Source organism: Castor canadensis, chromosome 5, assembly GCF_047511655.1.
Source record: "Castor canadensis chromosome 5, mCasCan1.hap1v2, whole genome shotgun sequence".
NCBI lineage: Eukaryota > Metazoa > Chordata > Mammalia > Rodentia > Castoridae > Castor > Castor canadensis.
The window spans coordinates 61,278,443-61,301,320 of NC_133390.1; the positions used below are offsets into that span (position 1 = coordinate 61,278,443).

General features: G+C 39.9%; 1 protein-coding gene across 2 annotated transcripts in view; it reads right to left on the reverse strand.

Annotated features, from left to right (window-relative positions):
* The window catches only part of Ccdc80 (coiled-coil domain containing 80), a 33,009-nt gene extending 11,011 nt beyond the window's left edge, over positions 1–21,998 (reverse strand). The window contains exons 1-5 of one of the 2 annotated variants that reach the window (XM_020159132.2): positions 21,860–21,998; positions 20,976–21,664; positions 18,675–20,563; positions 11,023–11,179; positions 834–970 (exon numbers count right to left, since the gene is read on the reverse strand). In XM_020159132.2, the coding sequence (XP_020014721.1) occupies positions 834–970; positions 11,023–11,179; positions 18,675–20,552 (2,172 nt within the window). In that variant the 5' untranslated portion in view covers positions 20,553–20,563; positions 20,976–21,664; positions 21,860–21,998. Of the gene's footprint in view, positions 1–833; positions 971–11,022; positions 11,180–18,674; positions 20,564–20,975; positions 21,775–21,859 lie in introns of those variants that run through there. The other variant, XM_020159131.2, reaches the window with a different exon arrangement.
* Positions 21,999–22,878: the final 880 nt, after the last annotated feature.

The window sequence follows — 22,878 nt, forward strand, 5'->3', positions numbered from 1 at the left end:
AAAAAAAGGAAAAACCACTGTAAGCCAAGTTCACTGTTCTTATAGCCAACACAGCCTTTTTTTCTTAAAGATTCTCCTAAAGATATTCATGGTGTACTGTCAGTATACTAGAATGATCAAGACAGTGGACTGTGGCGACAGCCTCTTCAGGTATGAAGTCCAACACCAACTGGGTAAACTTGGGCAAGTTGCTTATTAATTTTGGGCCTGTATTTTTCTCTGCAAAACAAAAATACTAGTAATTTATCTTTGAAGTTTTAGATAAGGATTGCAAAGGGTGAAGCAGAATGCCTGGCATAAGGAAAACACTTGATTAAGTTACTATTTTTGTTTGTTATTATTATTACAACTTCATAGTACAGTTTTTCATGGCTCAGAAACTTTGTCCCAAAACACAGGAAGAAAGTAGGTGTGAAATCCTATACTCTTTTCACTGTTGGATCAGGAGGTAAACTTCCAGATCCTCCCAAAAGTGGCCTATGTTAAATATGAGTTTCTTGGAGAAAGAGCTACTCTTCACCTTTTATCTCAAGGGTTTGGAGTATTACAGCTATTCGGTAAATGATGAATGCACATTGATGTTAGAGGAGAAATTAGTCTAAGTCAAATAAGTGGGTTTTTGGATATCAGTTCAACCCAGTCTTTTTTGGAGAGAATATTTCTGCATGCAAATTCAAAGGACAACTTGAAATGCTTAGACATTTCAAAACCTTTCCACTTATGAAAAATTTTGTGCTTACTCATACACCTGATGAACTTATTGACCCAAAACAAGAAATCATAGTTGCTATTCTAGGAAATCGCATTTCATCATCCATGACAAGACCCTGTACCTTGACTCTCAGATCTACATCTGTCAGCACCATGAAGAACTCATTGTAGGTCATTCCATACTCTTTTCTCAGCTCGCTGATGAGATGCTGGTCTACCAAGTCTTCATCATCTACCACGCGCATAGGTTTCTCATTATCTTAAGGAAAACGAAAGGTGAATAAATATGGGTGTGTCAATACAGAAATCAGTAGCATAAGAAAGAGTGAAGTCTCTGGTTCTAATTAGACTGGTCTTCATTAGTTTTATATATCCAACTTGGATTGTGTACAAAGGTTCTGGAATATAGAACTTAATAAACAAATTTTGAAAGCCATTGCCCTGTTCATAGTAAATCTGAAGGAGAAGTGAGAAAAAGGCTGCTGAGTCTTTCTGAAGGAAGACTGCTGACTCTTTCAGGAAGTTAGTCTTCAGGTACTTCAGTTTTTTTTCCATTATACATAATTCTGACTCTGAAACTTGTGTCTGTTCCTCATTTTTAGTATAAAATTAACTCTGGAATTCAGTGAACATATCATAGCTATAGAGATAAATGAAAAATCTCTGTTCAAACCTAGTCACAGTTTCCTTTTGGCTCCAAAAGAAGTCAATCTATTCATAATCCAAATTTTGTAAGTGAACAAAATTTCCAACAAAATGCGAGTTTAAGGAAATCTTTAACCATTATATAATTTTTCAGTCACCAAACTCGAGAAAAAAAATCAATATAATTCAAATTGTTCCTGAAGTTGTCACTACGCTCGTGAGAAACATGGAAATCTAGGTATCCATAGCTTTACATGAAGATTCTATGTCTAGAAAGCATGGTAGCATTTCCAAGGACAAGACAGCTTTACAGACTGTCCCTAACTTATGATGGTTTAACTTAATGATTTTTCAACTTTATGATGGTGTGAAAGTGCTTCAGATTTAGTAGAAACTGTACTTGAATTTTGAACTTGGATCCTTTCCAAGTACTCCCTCGGCAGCACTGAGCACTGCTCCCAGGTAGTGATGCAGTAATGTGGCAAACAACTGAGGGAGGGAGAATGATGCTAAGCCTATCGGTAGCTTAGGGTTATGAAATGCATTTTGACACAGAATATTTTCAATTTACAAGGGGTCTGGCAGGACTTACCCCCAGCATAAGTTAAACGGCATCTATTTACTTCTTCCCTCTCAAACAGATCACAGTGACTCCTCAACCCTCCCTAAATTCTTATCATCAGACTAATCCCCTATATTATGAACAAATGTGAAAAATTGACATTAGAAAAAGACGTGACAGCAGGAATATTAGCAAAGAGAGTCCATCAGTTATCAACACTGATACCAGTGAATAGTACTAGACTACAATAAAAACAACCACAATTTTGAAGATAAGAGGTTATGGCTGAGTACAATATATATTCTCCTTACTGATAAAAAAGTGATGATTGTAATTTAACTATTTCTTTGGTTTATTTGATTAGGATAGTTGAAAGATTATGAACGAGGGGCTTGATTTCTCCAAAATAAATCAAAATGAGAAGAGATAGAATATCTCTATTTTCTTCCCCCCAAATTGTAACAGAGCTTCATGGAGGTGGGCCTCAGACATAGTTGCTGAGAACTCATATGAAGACTATGCACTGTCTGCAAAGTGAAAAGTGATATGGCCAGGCACCAGTGTCTCTTGCCTATAATCCTAGCTACTCAGGAGGTAGAGATCAGGATGATCGCAGTTTAAGGCCAGCCTGAGGGAGTAGTTCATGAGATCCTATTTCAAAAATACACAACACAAAAACACCATGTACACATGTATGTAAATGGAAAAATGACACCTGTTGACACTATTCCAGGAATGGAGGAAGGGGAGATAAAGGAGAATGATGGAGGGGATGAATTCAACTATGATACATTTGATATATTGTAAGAACTTTTGTAAATGCCACAATGTACCCCCACCACAATAATAAAAAAAATTAAAAGGAAAAAACTCTGAGTTTCAAAATTGTCCCTAACAATTAATATTCAGATTCTAAACCTTTACAAATCTAATTTAATCTTGCACCTAGAAATTACAATGTTCAATATATTCAATTTTGGTTTTGCTCATTCACTAGTATTTGGAGTTGGTTCTGTACTGGATGCTTGGACAGAGTTCAAGTTCCTAATTAGAATCAAAACGAGACTATTAGCATCTAACCAATAAAGTCACAAAAACCACTGATGGAAGGAAGGTGAGTAGAGCAGATTTCAAATTGCCCCGATTCTTCACCCTCCCTATACTTATTCCCTAGCTCAGTAACTGTACTGTGTTGTGATGAATGGGCTGAGCTGTCTCAACTCTTGATTTTGAGCTCATCTCGGCGTATATGAAAGTAAGTATCTCTTACTTTCTTCAGTGGGATGTTAGCACAAATGACAGAGCAGAGGCTAAAAACAACTCTACAAATTTAGATGAATCTTTCCTCTGCCATTGCCATGAGAACCTGTGTGTGCACTCTAGCCTCCTAGAGTAACTCTAAACAACTTATCCTGGTCTCATCCCAGGTAACATTGTCCTGGATCATCTGACAGTCAGTTGACTCCAATATATGTGTGTGTAAAACCAGCCAAGATCAGCAGAACCACTTAGACAAATAAGCAAACCTAACCAAGCTCAGCCTAGATGAGCTGAGCCCTACTAACTCCTGAACAAATAAATATTGTTGTTATATACCACTGAGGTTGGTTTTGTGTATGTGTGGTACTGGGGTTTGAACTCAGGGCCTCATGCTTACTAGGCAGGCACTCTACCACTTGAGCCATTCCACTAGCCCTGTTTTGTTTTGGGTATTTTCGAGATAGGGTCACGCAAACTATTTGCCTAGGCTGGCTTCGAACCGGGATCCTCCTGATTTCTGCCTCCTGAGTAGCTAGGATTACAGACAGGAACCACCAGCCCCTAGTTTACCACTGAGGTTTGAAGGTCTTCATTACATGGCTTTATTGTGACAATAGATAACTGATACAGATACTGTCTGGCTCAACTCAAACACATCATTGAGGGTGAAACTAAGGAACTGTAATAGATACTATGGTTTGCTGTTCATATCCTCCCACTTGCAGAACTGAGTTTTCTGTGATCCCTCCCTAAGAATTGGTTTCCTTGGAAAAGAGCTGCCTTTCCCAAGTCACACCCCTATCAGTGTACAGCTTTCATTCACTGGTTAATGCAGTGGGAAGGGAATAGATATAAAAGCTGTCCCCCTTGCATTAAGTGGACAATCCTGAGAACCCAACCACATTGCACCTCAAATTCATCCTTTGTCCAATAGTTATTTATTATTTATGTGTTTATTGGTAGTGCTGGGCGCCAAACCCAGAACCTTGCACATGGCTAGGAAGTACACCACTGAGCTATATCTCCAGCCCTCTTTCTCCAATCTTGCATCCCTCACTTCTCATAAGGTACTGTGAATATACCCCATTAACTTCCTAGACCCAAAACTCAGAGACTAAGGGTCTATTTCCCAGAGAAACTAATTTATCACAGACTTAAGGAGAGGAGTGACTTGAGCTCAAGTTACATTGCTAACTAATAACAAAGTGTTTTTCAGGTAACATAACTCATTCCCATTCAGTGCTCTCTCTACCTCACCAAATACCTCACAGTCAAGAGTAGAAAGGACCCAGGACCAAAATTTAAGCCAAACTCTCTTCTACTAGTATATGGCAAAAAAACAGGTTCATAGTCTGGTTTCTCCTTTCAACCAAAATGTTTTCTGAAATAATTCAACAAAACATTAGAAATAAAACACTTTGCACTTCCAGACTACCAAAATATCTATGTGTTTGTGCTGTGCAGGAGAATGTACCAAAGAAAAACAATAAAAGCCCCGATGGACATTGGATACGATTAGGATCTGACAGAATTCACTCCAGCCCAAATTCTAAGGAAGGTACTGGTATGCCAGCTCCTGTCTCCAGGTGTCTGCTCTGACCACAGGCCTCTCTTATGCTCTGCATTCTGTGTAAATCAGGGCTGAGTAGACAAGGGAATAACAACACAGAGTAAGCAGCTTCTTAAGTTTATCCAAGTTTTGTCTAAGCTCTAGTCCAAGTTTTACAGTCTTAGAAGAAAAATGTCATAAACTTTCCACATGCTCATAATCCAGCTAAAATAATACACATATCCAAGTCCATTTTGGATATTTAGATATTTCTGATATTTGTACATAATTACCAAGGAGAGAATGGTTGCATGCTGGTATGGCCTGGCCCTACAAGTGGGATATTTGTTTCCTTTTAGAACCCCAATCCTAAAACTCAGAGATCAGATTCAAGTGGGAGTAAATTTCTTCATGTATTTGCCCTTTCAAGATTCAACAAGACAACAATGACACTACTGAATATTTAGTGTCAATTATAAGATACTAAACAACTGTGTGCTAGGTATTATGGTCAAAGCTTCCACCTGTGACTGCTTCTTCTCTGTAGCATCTATGGTTTTTCCTCTTCTCATCCTTTCTCCCCTAAATCCAAGCCTTTACCTTCTCCCATTGCTTCAGAAGTCTCCAATCTCCTCTAGAACTTTTTCAACATGTGACCTACTGTCTACCTTCAGCAAATCACCTGGAGCACTTATTAAAAATTCTAATCCTTGGATCTAGACCAATTGAATTAAAATTTCTGATAGTGAGGCCAAGGATCTGTCTTTTAACAAGTCTTTAACTCTAAAGACAGAGAGCTACTGTCTCATAGAATAAATTGTCATAACATATAAGGCTGTTGATGTTATGGACTCAGTCTACTTTAAGTACCTTCTCTATTAGGTCTTCCCCCATCGTGCTCCAACTGTCTATTTTCAGTTACTAGAAACAAGCCCTCTTCTCCTGGAATGCTATCCCAGCCTTTGTCCATATAGGTACTCTTAATTACCTATGCACTTTGTCTTTACCTCCCCTGTGCACTCATGATATTTTTTCATTCTTACACTTGATCTTAGCCAAAAGGCCAAGAAGCAGTCATGTTTGCATTCTTTTGCAATAATGCTCATCACCTAGCATTTCAACCAATTGTTTTCCTGTCTGTCTTCCCACTAGATATAAACAACTCAAAAATAGTGACTGAGTCTTGATCACATTTTACTGCCTTACAACTTGACAAAATTCCTGGCATGCAACAGGCATCCAGTAAAGATTTGTAAACTCCCTTCTGAGAAGCATAGAATATGAAAAAATAAGGTAGTAAAAGATATTAGGGTATAGAAAATCCACTAAAGAATCCCATCTTCCTTTGATCTTGTGAGCCTGCAACATAGGCAGTCTACTTTGAGAAAACACCTTCATATATATTCATTTTCTAAACTTGAGTTTTCACACATTGGATCTTTTAAATAAAACATACTTGCAAGACATTTAAAGTATAACTAAGCTACTCAAGAAGTCAATGCAGGTCAAAAACTCTTGATTGTGCTCTGGATAAATATGGAGGCTGATTCCAGCAGAAGCTGAGATGCTTTGAATCTCAATATTCTCAGGATTACTCAATAGTCTGTAGTAGATTATTTCATTTAGGATGACTTTGACCTCCAACTATGGCATCTATGTTCTTTTGATTGGAAACATAAATCTAAGTGACAGTAGATCTGCATTGTTTTTCTTTTATTCCATGAGTAGGACATTTCATACCTACCACCCTACTGTGGAATGAATGACTGGGTAGAATCGACAGGTGAGACTAACCTGGCCATTCCTAATCAAGCTATTACTCTCACTTGGTCTCTGGATAGATCAACTTGCCCTGTCAATGAAGCAAGTGTTCTGCCCAGTTGTTTTTCTGTCCCACAGACTAACTCCACCAAAATTAAAATGATACTTAAATTTATTTGAAAAAATACTAAAATATTTTATAACCAGCTATCATATGATTTACCAAATGAAGTTCTAATCCTTTTTCTTGGTATTTGAAATCTTCTGAAAGAAGATGTCAGATTGTACTTCCAGCCCCTTCTTCTGCTCCTATCCTACAAATAGCTTTGTGCTCTAGATTAAACATAGCTGTATATCAGAATCGTGTGAGCAATATTTTTAAAATATAAATTCCTGGACCCTCATCCCTAAGCTAATGAGTTATTATGATAGACTAGAGCAGGGATTAGAAATCTGAACTTGGGTTCTAATTAATATCAGTCTGTACATTGGGATAAAAAAAAAAAAAACCCTAACAACCCATTGGAGAAATGGGCAAGAGGCACAAAATCTCCTTAAACACAAGAAAACTAGTTTAACCATACTCAAAAAGAGAAATGCAAATCAAACTACCCAACATTGATACCACTATTTGTGTATCACTTTGGTCAAAAATCCCCAAAAGTTTGGTCACACTTTATTTGGAGAGGTTTGGGGAGCTAACTATTCTTAAACATTGCTGGTGAGATTGCAAACTGATCCAATTTGTATGGAGAAAAATAAGGCAGTATTCACCAAAACTATATATATTTTCTGTTTGATCCAATAATCCCATTTCTTAGAATCAATTATAAAGATATAACCACAATTTCATGATTAATAACCTTTACATATATATCTTTAAGAGCGTTATATTTGTATAATAACAAAATACAGAAAACAATACAAGTGTCCACAAAAAACTGGTGAAATAAAGCATAGTAGAATCTCACAGTGACAATAAAGAACAGAAAAGATCTCTACATTCTTGTAAGGACAGATCTTAAAGAAATATTTGTAAGTGAAAAGGTAAGGTGCAGGACAATATAAAAACATGCCTATTTTTGTATAAAAAGAAGCACTAAGTGACTATGCAAGGACTTGCAAAAATCATTACCTATGGAGGACAGGATCAGGAGTAGGTTTAAGACTTGTCAATATATACCTTTTTGGAAACTAGAAAATGTATCATTTCTTTAAAAAGTTAAAAAAAAAAACTTAGTAGACTCATCACCTATCAAAAACAAAAAGCTATTCTTATTTCAAGGCTCTTCTATTAATCAACCCACTGTTCAAACTTCTCTGGTATTTAAAATATCTTCTTTAATGACCGGGACTGGAAGAACTTATCCATAACTCCACTACATTCTTCAAACTCTTGTTTTATACATTTAACATAGGTACTATTCACCCCTTGACTGTCAGAGGTTAATTTCAACACTGAGTACACTTGATGTCAGAGGCAGCAAGAGTAGTGGAATAGCATGAGTGAACAAGTTAAGATCCAGGCTCTCTAGCCTGTCTAGATTGATTGACTGATAATTATTAGTAATCAGAGGCTGAATAAACATGGGGACATATGACCAGGGTATGGAAATCTGAATAGTCACTCAACCTCTCCTCCTAGCTCAGGGTGGCAGGGTTTAGAGAAGGCAGCACTGAAGAAAAGAGCAGTTGGAGGCCACGGTTAAATTTTCAGGACTGCTTCAGAAGGAAAATAGAATCACATCTCTTTCCACTCTGACAAATACTATTAGCTGGAAGCTTCTTCCTATCTGACAAACTTTGTCTATGATCTGACCACTTAACATATACACCAATATCCCTATCCTAGACTGATAATTTAAATGCCAGTAACAATAAAGGGTACCTTTATCTGTTAGGTCACTTTAAGCTCTCATGTATAACATACTCCACGCTGACAAAACTAAATGGCCATTGGAATTTGCTCAAGTACATATGACTCTTCAGACTAACGTCTGAAATATTAAGGTAAGTGTCTCGGAGTTTGTAGGTACATCATTAATGAGCCAATTACATTTAGCAAGATGGACCACCTGCTGATGTAGTTCACACAATAGCTTTCAAGGACCAGTAAAAAAGTCTGGAAAAGTACAGAGTACTTGATTTATTTTTCTGGAGAACTAAGGCCATTGGATAGATTGCCAGCTGAAAATTGTACAAGGCTGAAGGTTTGTTTCACTGAGACTATGATTCATGCCAATTCTTATTTTCCCATGGCTGACTCCTACTCTTGGCTGAAAACACTATGGCCGTTTCCATAGGGCAACCTGGGACACAATACAAGAAGAGAAAGGTTTTCCATGAATTAGATGAGGAACGAAATAAAGCCCCACCCACTCCAAATCAGGTCCAAGCTGCCATTCAATGAGGCAAAAACACAAATCCCAACACCTGAGTTTCAATAAGTCAGAAAAAGAACACCCTCAGCCCCCTACAGTTCACATTCAATCCAGATGTCTAGAAAACTGTAGAATTATGCTAAAAATTTGCCAAGGCAGCACCAGATGCTTTTAATAGGACCATATACAGGTTGAGGCAGAAGGTGTAATGACTTTTCCAAACTCCTCTGAAATAAGGAATGGGAATACTGTGTTCAAGAATTGATGGAAGCACATCTGATACTGGGAACACCTGGTAAGGAGGACTTTCATCACCAGCCAGCACCAGTCCAGCCCATTAGCTCGTGCTACTATGATTAACTCCAGGAAACAAATGGTTGAATCCCTGTTAACCACTAAATATGGCTTTATAGTATTAGCCTTTTGGGCTTCCTTTTTATCACCAAGAGTACTAATGCAGTCTGACCTGGAAGAGCAGGGTTGCAAGGGTTCATGAGTCAATGTTCTATAATTAGTAGAAAGCAATGGTAATTATTTTGTAATTTTAGGTGCTCTAGTAACAACTCTGAGAGCTCATTAATCTCTAGATGACTGCCAGACAATTATGGTGATGATTATGGCCACAAAAATAGTGTCTATTATCAGACAAGTGTTAGTATATATTATCTTATTTAATCCCCACCACGCCAGGGAAATAGGTATGATTATCTTGTGAGCTAATTTACTTAAGATCACACAATATGTTGTAACTCTGAATTTGAATCTGTTTGCCTTCAGAATTACTTCTTGTCTTTTGTTTGTATGACTATGTTGTTTTATTAAGAGATAAATGTCCACAAATCAATCATTAATCCACAATGATTTATGATAGGACATGAGCAAGGATATTATTTCTTTGTCCTTTGTGACCATCTCAGGGGACAGTAAGCTAGTAAAAGACAATGCATAGCTGAAATTTATACCTAAGTTCTAGAGGTATGTTGTATAATATTGTGCTTATAGTTAAAAACACTATATTTTGCACTTAAATTTTTGTTGAGAGTAGGTCTCATGTTAAATGTTCTAACCATAACTAAAAATACACAATTTAGAAAGTCCATATTCAAATCAAGTTGACATTATCACAACATAACTATGACTGATATGTGTTCATTTTTACTAAGATCATATTGCCAGAAAAATCTGTGAGACAATGTGTTTACATATATTGAATGTAAATGTTAATAGTAGGGAAATGCTATTTATATTATTTCAGATGAAATATATCATATACTTTATGAAAAATATGCAGGATATATAAAGAATGAAATATAAAGAATTAGTATGAAGGGTTTTCATTACAGTAAAGCAAGCCTGAGGCACTGAATTCAAACCCCAGTATCACCAAAAAAAAAACCAAAAAACAAACAAAAAAAAGAATTAATGTAAAACAAATTTTTAAAAGCTAAAATCTTAGCGATGTCATAATTATAAAAGGAACTGGTTGGGTCAGACTGGTCTTCACTATTCACAGTGAATCTTGCAACATTTTCATGGGAACTGCAATGAGTTAGATTTCAGCTGCCCAAGGCTTAGCTGTGCTCCCTACAAACCTCAAATGCATCATTAATATAAAAAATTGTGAAAATTCTAAATTCAGCCAAATTCTTTTACTCTCCAGAAAGACCTGGGTACAGTTCAGTCCATATTTTTGGTGATTTTTCATTTAACTTAACAGTTTCTCTCAAATCTGCTTACTTCCCTCCACAGGCTTGCCAGGGTCAAGTATTTCATGGGATCTGGCAGGTCCCCATGTGTGTTGAGTCACCTGCAGCATAAAACTTGCAAGCAGATCACAAGTAAGAACACCCAGGGTCCAGAAGATCCTGATACCTCCGTGACTCTCCCTCACACTCTTCTTATTTCCCTTCACCTTACTGACTTTCAGGCAAGAATAGTGGTCACAAATTTTTCATTTTCAAGTGCTGAAACTTAAGCCAGAAACCTCCTGGAATGACTGTCTAAATAGATAGGCAAACTCACCTGTGATACCACAACCAAAGAAAATTCTAGACTTGAATGTTTCTTTTGATCCCCCAAAGACCTTTCCTATAATATTTCTCCCACCTTAGATACAAGGAAAACAATAATAAAATTTAAATGTTTAAGAGAACCTAGCTGGAAGTGGTCGATTTTCATGGTGCTGTTGTTGGCAGGGCCGAAGATTGTGATCACAGAGATTTTCCTGGTAGCCATCTTGCAGAAACTTTCCAGATACTCATCACGCTGTTGCACATACATATTATTCTCAGACTTGGGAGCGGTGATCAACTGGAGGTGGGTGAGGACAAGCAAATATTAATTCACACGTTAGCTCACACTGAGTCAAAACCCAGAGATGATTTTAAACAGAGGGTGACTGAAATACAGATTGTTCTGTTGGGCACTTAGCACTACCAAGGCCAATGTGGGACATTTGGACAGGACTCTTTTTTTTCTTTTTCTTTATGACTCCATACAGCTTAGATGTTTCTACTCACTTTCATTATATACATTCATTAATATGTGTGTCTTGGTTTTACCTTTGTGAACCCTGAATAGGGATACTTATTTTGCAAGACTGCTATATTACATGAATGCTTGTCATGCAATAATTGTGTAACAAATGGTATCTGTCTCTCCTTATTTTGAGTTTCATTATCCTAATTGGTTAATCTGTGGTTACATTTTTTCACATTCCACAGTGTTGAGAGAGTTTTATTGCCAGGCCTTGGGCACTGTGAAACATTCAATGGTTTAGAATTTGTGTTAGGCAACCTTGCAGAAAGTTTTTATGATGGTCTTTTGGACTATATTTTGTCACAGAGATAATATTCATTGTCACACTGGATCTACTCAAGTGGCTTTTGATAGTGGAGTCCCTAAATAGGATGGTCTTAATTCTTTTAGTTTAGCCTTCCCTGCAAGTCAGCCGTAGGGTTTTTCACCTAGCCCCTTATCTTTCATCCTTAGGTTGTGATCCTTGACTTCTGGGGAAAAATGGAACACAGAACAATTAAGTGATACTTCAATCACCAGCCATCTGAAAAACTACATTTCATTATGAGGTTGTCTCAAATTTTTTAAATTTCTTCTTGAACCCTCTTTCTAATTGTCTCAGTATTTTTTATCTAATTTAAAATAAAAGCTTTTCTACTTGCTTATTTTAGTTGTCTTTTTTCTTCTGTTTAGCTTCTCCAATTTCACAGATTTTCCTAAACTGAAACCAGAACTGTTTTCACACTGCATAACAGGCAGGCACCATATTGTTCACCCTGGAGGTGGGAAGAAGTGAAAATTCGTTCTGGAGATGACCAGGTCCTTTTTGATCTTCTTGACCCCAAATAGCTCACCCGACTGATGTCTGCAATGAACACTATCTGTTCCCCCATTTGCTGCCTCATCATTGAGCTCAGAGGTAAGTCACTATAAATTTTTTTTCTGTAAAAAAACCTTCTTTCACTGACCCCATTCAAATTTATCAGCCACTTTTCTTTTTACCCACCTACACTTATAAACTATTCCTAAAGCCTATGTTTGTTAATTTGGCATTTTTCACAGGGGAAGTCACAATGATGTTAATCTCTTCCACATATTTTGTCAAAAATGGTCAATAAATGTGGTCTCAACTTGATCTTGCTGTTTATTTTTCTATCAGATTTATTTATTTCTGCCTGTAGGTTTACCCTGCTAGGAATTCTCTATGCCTGACAAAACACTCTCCCTCTAGGAAATCAAAATGTGTTCAATATCTTTTGAGTGGAACATTAACAAAGGTTTTCTGGAAGAAGGTTGTCTTTTTTTAATTCCTGAGATTGTTATTTATTTTAAATAGACATGCTCTAGTTCATTTTTGACTTTCTGTTTATGTCTGTTCAGATGAATGTGGTAGCCAGGGAATATTTGTTTTAGAAATGTAATTCCTAAGGGGCAAATAATAAAATTCCCCCAAATTTATTCATTGATTTACACTTAGCCTTAAAAAAAGATTTAAGGTGGCTCTAAAAAAGATAGATGATGACATTTTGTGTTCGTTCGCTTGTTTTTAATTAGCTATATGGTTTTTGAGATGATAGTCTGAATCTTAAAGTTTTATTTTAACTTGACATATTTTAGGTTTTTCTTTCTTATTCTTTGCTCATAAATGCACTATTTCAAGATGAACAAAATACATGTTTAAGTGAGAACATGAAACAGTGAAAACAAAAGTAAAATAAAAAGATGTACTGTCAATGATTTTGGGTTCTCTATCCTTAATTAAAAATAAACCCATTCTTAAAATGTTTAGAGGAGTTTCTAGGCACAGTTGCTCATATGCTAGATGGTTGATAATTACCTGCCTCTGTGTAATTTCATTCTCCTTTTCCATAAGCCCCATACAATCCACAGACAGACCCTGATTCGACCAGATTTTTAAGAGCTTTCAGGTTTTCTCTAGTCTTCTCTCCTTGTGTGTATATATTAAAAATTCAGACAATATATAATCACAGAGAAATTCTTGCTCCACTGTGTGGCAGCTTCTCCCACATAGCTCTGCACACAGTAGTGTTAGGCCACAGTTACCCAGTGGGAATTTCAAATAAATAAAAACCTCTCAGGCTTTCTTTCCCCAAGGTGAGGTGACATTCATTTTGCATGACTCATTTCCTGGCTTCCCACCCTCCAGGATCCTGCCCCAGGCTCTCTCTTGCTAACTTTCCCCTATTCCTCCCTTACATGACCTCTTAACCCCCACAGGACCAGACCAGTCTAAATTATGAAATGAAAGGCATCTTGGGCTCAGAGAAAGGATAATTGCAGTCAAAAGTTGGCAGGCTGGCTTTTTTGTCCTAGTTCAACCTCTGGCTAGCCTCAGCCTTTTTAATCTTGTGAATTTCGCTTTGTCATCTTCATGAACAACTTCTATGCCAGGCTCTTAAAGCTGAAAAAATTAAACAATTATATGTATATACCTGTACAGGCCCTGTGCACTCCAGCATATGCATGTCTGAGCCTCTGAATAGTTCACTCACTTTCCTTCATCTGTGTTTGCTCTTCTTGCCCCTCCCACCACAAATGCCCTCCCCCTACTACCTTATCTCAATCACTTCCTCCTCCTAATTACAGTTCTGGTTGTCTGCACAGCTTACACAGGATTTATGTATTTCCTTTTATCTTTTCTGTTGATGTCAAGTTCACCAAGGCACTGAAGCCTCAGACCCTAATACTGTCCTGCAAATGGTGGGGGAAAGGTCAGTGTTGGTCCATTGTTCCTCGGGCTAGAGATCACTTCAGCCAGAGGAGAGGGGAAGGACTCAAGAACACGGGGATCCCTGGTTACAAATGTCCAGAAGCAGCCCACAAACAAATTGGAATGACCCTCTCCCTTATGTTAGTTTGCTCCTTGAGTTTGCCCAGGGATAAATGCATAAAGTTGACTACCTGACCTATGTGTTGGCTTTCTTTCTCTATGCATTGGCATCTCCCTCACAGTCATACTCTAGTTTGGCTGCATTTCAGTATTTAAGAAAGAAACTAGTCTCCTCTTCCTAAAAAAGAGCATCATGGAACTGCTCAATAAACATTGTTATCTGTCACCTGGCATCTTTCCAGTTTGATGGCAGTAAATTAGGGCATGTATCATGAATTTAAATTTGTGTTATGATCTTATTCGTGTTTCTGCTCCAACTGCTTTTGGCTCAATGAGTGTGAGAAGGAAGTCTGTTTGTATAAGCAAAGGGAGCAAACAGGGATGGAAAGATGCTAAGGGGAAGATATTTTAAGCCTCAGGTTATTCTAAATATGGTATTTGGTTCAAAACAGTAGATTTTTACAGGATTCTGGAAAGTAACTTCTAAGCTAGTAGTCTGCCTTATAAAGCAGAGCCTTAAATCCTTATCTAAAATTAAACAAAATAAGCAGGTTGTCATCTTAATATTCAGGTCTTTGAAATCAGGTTGAAAATGTTATCCCACTTGAATCACACGCAATTCAGTGGTCAAAGAATGCTTAAACTTGTACTTGAACTTATGCAATTCAGCATATGGAGACCCCTTTTTAACTGACAAGCAAGTACATCTGAGAGTACCAATGATTACTTGTCAACTGTACTCCTCATAGTCCAATGTGTTAGTGATAAACACCTTATCTGCACTCTCACTATAGTCAGCCTCAATGTGACGCCAGGTAGTCTGAAAGTTTAGGTTACCTTCGATTCAGTCTACTGTTCTTGACTGACTGCCTAGAAACCAAGAGAAACAGCTATGAAGTAAGGGCAGAAATCCCACAATTTGTGCTTAATTTCTATATCTTACCACTTCTCTCAGTAACCCAAGGCTTAAAATGAATTTTAAAATGTTTGTGGCTGGTGCAGTGGATCAAGTGGTAGAGTGCCTGCCTAGCAAGCATGAAGCCCTGAGTTCAAACTCCAGTACCACCAAAATAAATAAATAAATAAATAATAAAATGTTCGTATTTATTAACTAAGTAAGCCAAATGATTCTTCAGTTCTCTTTCAATTTATGGCATATGCCATGGGAATACAGAATGGGAGTGGGCTTGAGCTTTTAAAGTTTGAGCTTTAAAATCAAGCACATACAAGTTCTGATTCTAGCTATACACCTTGGGTAACTTCTCAACCTGTTTAAGCTTCTGTGTTCTCTTTCATAAGGCAGGGTTAATAAATCATTCCTCATAGGATTATTGTAGGAATTAATCCATACGGTCTCAGAAAAGTACCATGAATGCAGGATGTGCCCTTCTCTTGTCAGAGGGATTGACTCTGGCCTAACAGTAAGATATGCAGTTCTATCTGCAATGCCTCTGGAGACCGCTAGGACACAATTGGACCAACCACAACCTATACCATTGCTTCCAGGGTCTCTCTAAGTCACTGGCTAAGTAGCAGTTATATATTTATGTTTTCACCTCTAAAGAATGATAGAAGTGAATGCAAAACAGCAGGAGCTTATGATAAATTATACTCAGGCGTCAGGCTACCGAAAAGAGATGACCTAAAAGGCCTGCACTGTTTCTTAGAATGCAAACCTGTTTTCAGTTTAAAACACTGGCTTAAATTGAGTCCAGTTGGAGGTAAACGCTCTTAGCTACACTTGAACCACTTGACAGTGCTAAGTCTTAATGAATATTAATTGAATCACTGAACTTCCTGAATAACATCGGCAGAGTTTGATGGAAAGAAAAAAAATGAGTGGAAAAGGATTAATGGTACCAATAATGTCTTTCATCCACAAAACACTGGTCTCCTTCCTGTCTGGTGAAACTTTTTTCTACAACTGTTTTGCTTTTCTATTGTGTTAACTTCATCTAGTCTTTTCTAATCCATTCTTACTTCATACATCATTAGCTCCTCAGCAAACACATTTCTGATATAGTCATCATCTGGTCACAGGCAGGACTGAAAGACTGAAATGCCTTCTGTTGGCATTTTCTTTCTAATAACAAACCTGGCTCTGACTAGTTCCACAGAGCCAGCATTGCTAGGAGCAATTCCAGCTGGTTTCTGTTTTGCCTCACATGACATCAGCAGAAGCTGTCTTTTGAGCTTCACTTGCTAGAAATTTATAACCAGGGATTCTGTTAAAAGCAGAAAAGACCCAGCTGGGCTTCCAGATCTCTAACTAAGGGAGTAGAGAGAAGGGAAAATCAAAAGCATGGCTAAGCAGGGATACAGTATGAAAACCTCTTTCTTTTGATTCACAAACTAGGGGCAATGGAAGTATTTGCCAGACGGGTGCACAATTACAATTCTGACATTTTACCCATGATTATATTCTCCCTGCTTAAAACCTGACCACAAGGAACACTTTGCCTGCCCTGTTGGCCAAGAGGATAGAGTTGGGTGATATGCTTTAGTGGGCTGGACAAAGTCCCAGCTACTCAGGAGGAGAGCAATGGAATGCTTTCCCATGCCCACCGGTCCCCCAACAAACACTCAAGTACCAGATAGAGTTCTACTCTGAAATCAGTGATTCTTTTAGATCTAATTGGAACACTCCCATTTAAGTTTATAGACTTGTGGAATATTCAAATAGCTGTTATACTAGTCTAACAGATGGCCTGTCTCTGATAGCTTAAATTTGTGCAATCACTTTAAGGATGTGGTTAAAATTGTAACAACAGGGGCTGGAGATGTAACTCAGTGGTAGACTGTTTATCTAGCACATGCAAGGACCTTGGTTCAATCCCCAGAATTGCAAAAAAATATTCTAACAACATATTAAAAGTACATAATAAGACAGACAGACAGACAGACACACACACACACACACACACACACCCTTAATATCAACCAGAGCTTAGGTTTTGTTCTAATCCATAGCTCCACTATTGATAAAATAGGTAAGGAGAATTTGAGATATGTTCCACCCAGGAAAAACACCACAAAGATCTCTGCTCTGGTTTACATTTAAAATGTGCATTTAAAAACTTTGAAACTTCTGTAGATAAATGGGCACCAGAGCTCCTCTTCCTAGACCGTTAATCCAAAGTTAGGCCAGGCTAGAAAAACTAAAAGACCCTCTGAGAAATGCTTTGAGAGAAGGATAGCTTCTCTTGCAGAACAAATGCAGAGCATGGAACCAGAACGGGTGTTCAGTGGGATGGACACTGTCACGATGGCATGAGAAATCTCCCTCATCCAAGTGTCTGAGAAAATCATTCCTAACACACATTACCAAACAGTAACTTGCTGATCTTTTGCTCTGAGTTAATTATAACAATTTCCCTCTTTGACAGCCTGGAGTAAAATATGGCATTAAGAAGCCTGGGGGTAGAAATCTTGGAAGGGCCTAAAAGAGAGGAACAGAAGATGTAGAGAAGAGAAGGAATTATTTTCATGTCGTTGATGAGAACTGTCTTTCCATTTAGGATGTGGTTATTCCTGCCCAGTGCTGTCCAGAGATTTAACTAGATCCTATTACCATTCTAGTGACACTCAGAACCACAGGCAAGTCAAAAGTAAGGACTACTTCTCTCTCTCTCTCTCTCTCTCTCTCTCTCTCTCTCTCTCTCTCTCAATCTCTCCCTCTTATTTAATAGAGCTTCAGGAAAAACTGACATCTGACTCTAAATTCAGATGCATCTTGAGGGCACTGCAAATCAGAACTTTTAACCCAGTTCCCCACATTCCATGTTTGGCTCTCACTGGTAGTTGGGCAGTGATGGAGGAGGCAAACTACCAGGAGAAGATTTCTGCCAGCTGATTTTAAAAGTGCTCCTGAGAGTCATTCAACAAGGACTCTTCCTTACTTTATCTCTACTCCCCATCCAGGTTGCCCTACTTTTCCCTTTAAGGCTTCCAATATAGATACAGACCAATTAGGGAGAGAAAAGGAACCCTGCCATGTTCCCCCATACACATGCTTCTAACTCCTGCGTTCTAACAGAGAGAAATGCCTCTCCTGAGTTGTGATTAGAGGAACTCCTTCACTCTTCTAGTCTTTGAACTTGATAAAATAGAAGCTATGTCCACAAATATCCCTTGGAAGAAAGAAGTAACAATGGAGAGCATATAGCAGGTTTAGAAGAAGTTGACTACAGGTGCTTCCCTGAGCTCAGATCTAGGGTCCCCAGCTATGGACTCTGTACTATAGGGTCAGGTCTTGTGTGTATAGAGATTCATAAAGCATCTAAGCCAAAGGGAGCTGCTGATCTGACCATCTGAACTTCGACATGGTGCAGACTCAGCCATAGTCTGGCATCAAGCAATGTAATTTTATAAAACTAAGGAGACAAACATGAACACACACTCCCTCACCCACAGACCATTAGCAAGGAGATTACTTACAAGGAGCCTTCGTTTGCCTTCAAAGGATCCCAGCAGGTCAGTCACTGACTTCTTGGGACTTGGAGGGAGTTGTTTTGTGGTGGGCTTCTGATAGCCATCCTGCTCTGCTTTGCCTGCTTTTTTCTTCTTACTCCTCTCTTTCTCCTGCTTGTTCTTTTTCTCAGCCTTCTTCATTTGCTTTTCACTCTTGAGTAACTTGTCTGCTTTCTCATTCTTTACCTTTTTTTTCTTCTCCTTCTCAGGTTTCTCAACCTTTTCATGCTTCTTCGACTCTTCTGCACTTTGCAAAGGTATGTTCCCCACCTGCAGCTCCTCCTCCAACTGAGAGGCAGTAGGTCGGCTGAGGTCATACTTATCCTCATATTCGTTGCTAAGAATTTTGTCCTGGGTCTTCTTTTTGGGAAGTTTCCCCTTTGCTGGTTTGTGGGGACCTGGCACTACATTTGGGTCCTCATGGCCCTGTTCCCTCCTGTCTGTGCGGTTGTCTCGGAAACGGCCTTGGCCAACAGCCCTTGTGCTGGGCTCCCAGACTGTGGCTGGAGAAGCGGCTGTGAAGCTTTCAAAGCTGGTGGCCTTGCTGGGCTTCCTGGTGGCCTGTGGCCTTTCCCTCTGTGGCTCCTTCCTAGGTGGAGGGTAGACATTCTCTGAGACTGAAGTTCCCCTGGCAGTGGTCACCTCAGCTGTAGCAGGGGGCCTGTGGGAGGCTGAGATGGGTTGTACCCGCGAGGTCCAGGGCCTCTGGGTAGTTGGAAAGGTGGTGGTAGTCGTAGGTCTTGCAGCTACTGTTACCACCCGGGTTACGGCCCGGGAGGCCGTTGTGGCTGGAGCAGGAGGGAGAGTGGTGGCCCTTGGGGTTGGGGGAGGCGGGGGAGCTGCTGCCTTGGTGGTAGCCAGCTTTCTCATTACCTTTACCCGAGTCTCTCTGGTTGGGGGGACTTGTGCTTTCCTCTGGTCCTCTTTCTTCTTCTCACTACCCAGGCTTGGCCTTCCTGCTTCTCCACCATTGTTCCCCTCCTCTACAACCTGGCCCTCTACCCCAGAAGCCTTACACTTTTGGACAAAACCCTTCTGCCTGATCTTCTCTATCTTGCGGATGGGGCCTTGGTCGATGACCTCATACATGGCCTCTAGCCTGACCGGGTAGGGGTAGCGCTCTTCCACCTGTAGTGTCTTCTTCAGGAGCACCATGCCAAACTTGCCCTTCTCCAGCTTCAGGAAGCTCATCAGCTTTGGGATGAGGCTGGGGTCCAGGGACTGCTCTAGAATCTGGCCCTCACTGGTGATCCTTCGTACCTTGCCCCCTTCCTCGCCTGCCTGGTGGAACAGCACAATCTGCTGGATGTGTCTTTCGGCCAGTTCACAATATACATCATCCTTCAGGAGGCTCATCATGAGCCGGTAGTAGCCTTCCGAGGCATGAGGGGCAGAGATGACCCACACCCTGTTCTTCCCTGCAAAGCTGGCAAGGATGTTGGGAGAGCTGGACCCCGAAGGGAAACGCAACATTCTTGACCGAACAGAGGATCCCTCATCTCGGACCATCTCACGGGGGGAGGTCCTGGCTGTGGGTTTCAGCTCAGGTCTCACAGGGCCTCCATTGATGCCCAAGGGAGTTGATCGCACTGTTGGGCGAGCTAGTCTCAACACTGGCACATTCCTCCTTTGAAGAGGCTGAAGGATTGGCTGTTCCAGAGTGGATCTCTCAGTCCCACTAGATCGCCCCGTGTGTCTCAGAAACCGAGCTGGCCTCCTGCTGACTGGAGAAACTTTCTGAATTTCATGGTTCCTTCTATTCGTGACAGGGGGCTGAGGCTCTGACCTACACACCAGCCACATTGCCAGCAGCATGGTGAAACAGGGTCCCATTCTCCACATCATTGTGTAATCCACTTTGAGATGCAGAGGGGTCATAAGACAGAAAGGGGAGGGAAAGAAAAAGAAAGAAAATCATTTAATTACAAACAGAGCTGGTCATTATCTCTCTCTCTATCTTGGCCAAGAAGAGGGGGAAGGGGTGGCTAGAGAAGGAAAAAGGAAGGAGGTCAGAGAATGGAAAATAGGATGAGATCCTGTTGCTTTTAAACTCCTATAATTGTCAATGCTTAGCACAGACAGTTACATTAAACAGGAAATCCAACTGAGTTCCCCAACCAGTGTGCCTGACTATTTCAACTAACTCTCTGGATGCTCCAGGGAAAATGGGAACTGAGTCTATTAATTATGACAACATTAACATTTCATTTCTTCAAATATCCAACAAAGAAACAAACACATCAAGGCCAGAAAAGATCACACACTTACATTGAGGCTCATAGAGATGGAATGCAGAGGGTTTCAAAAGAAATCTGAAGTTTGGTCCCCAGGACAGTTCCTAGATGAAATCCTTTTCTCCTAGCCCTCTCTCCTCCTCAAGGGTGAGCAATACAAAAGGCGTGCGCTGCAGCCCCAGCTTGCAAAGTAGCCCCCACGGATCACAACCTGTCCTGGTCTGAGAGCTGAGCCGACTCCTTTTTTTCAGGCTATGTCTTTTTACCTTCTGGACAAGTGGGATGAGGTGAAAGGAGCTGTCCTTGTAAGTCTTTGTATCTCCATTTGTCTGCAGTTTCTCCTTGGTCTTGTGTGTCAGTCCCTTGCAGCAACAGGGACGTCCTTTAAAGTAGAGTCCTGTGTTTTCTGAATCTCGCTCATTCCCTTTTTAAAGTTCCAGGAGCCTTCTTATCACCCTTTCACCCGCAGTCTGGCTTAGTCCCTTTGTTTCCGGATGTAAAAGCACTGGGATTAATATGTTTTCCAGGCTGAGAGAAAACACAGGAATGTGGTGTTAAAAAAAGACTTTTCCCCTTCACTTCTCTCCTCTCTTTATTTCTCCCCACCTTTTTCTTCTTCCTCTTTCTTTCTTCTTTTTCTTCTTCCTTTTCTCTGGATTCAGTCCCCAAATTGTCAGGGCTACCTCAGGTTTGCTCCAAACCAAACTCGAACAACAGCAGCCACTGGAAATCAAGGAAACTTCAGTAAGAATTTAACAGATCAGCAAAACACGCCTCCTTCCCATTTCAGCACATCCAGAGTGGACTCCGTGAGGAGGGAGAGGGCTGTACTTTGGTCTGGGGGAAAGTTTTGAAACACTACACATCATCATAAATCACTTCAGAATAGGATGACTGAGGACTTAACCTCTTACATACCAAGTGATCAGGGCTCCTTCCCTTCCTGTCTGTTCTCACACTGCACTTTCAAAAAGGTAAATTCTCAGATTTCTACATCTGGGTGCTTGGTTTTCTTAGCGACACATACTCATTTGGGTCAGAGTGCTTGGCTGTGCACACAGACAGTATATGTCTATTTATAGTTCCATGAGTATATTTTTATCTTTTTCTCCCTGCTTTATGCTTTTAGTTTGAGGTTGGAAAAGTCCATGGAAAACATGACTGGGTTGTTTTTATATTATGCTAATTGGAGATCATATTACTGTGTTCTGGGTCCTAGTTTCTCGGATGGAAGCTGGTAAAAGGTTAGAAATGCAGGCAACTACTGTTATCCTGTGAGATCAGGGATTGGATGTCACATCAGGGAACAGGCATCCTGATCTCTAGCTTCAGTGCTCTGGCTAGAGATGGTACACAAAGGACTTCTTTGGAAGGCATGAGTCTCTGTGTGTGTGTGTGTGTGTGTGTGTTGCAATGTTCTGCACTCCAGAGCCTTTAGATACCTGGAGGGCTTTAGACAATCCTTAGAAGTCACCATATCAGTTTCCAAAGGATAAACTGAGGCAGCTTTGGGCTTCCACCCTCTGGGTCTACCATGAAGATTCAGTTTTTAGCAAAGAGGGAAGGTGATTCAGGTTATATGACTATTTTTTCCGGCTTCTCTAAATCAGTATTAACTGCCGCCAAGAGTGGCCTCCCAAGGTCCTCAGAAACCTCTTTGTGAGCCAGGTCACACTGTTGGCTTCGCTTGATGGCTTACCTTGGCCAGCCCCATCTCCCCTGTCACATCTACTTTTCTTTCATATAGGCTCCAAGTACTGAAGAGGAGTTGAGCGTACAGCTCTCTGCTAATAGTTTGAAGTCTAAGGGGTAACCAGAAGGAAAGCCCTCCTGCAGTATGGCTCAGATCCTTGTGAATTTGGTGACAGAGTCAGAGATGACTTCGGTTATCATGGGATTCATCAGTTAAGTTGATCAAATGCCTGGTGCTCAGTTAG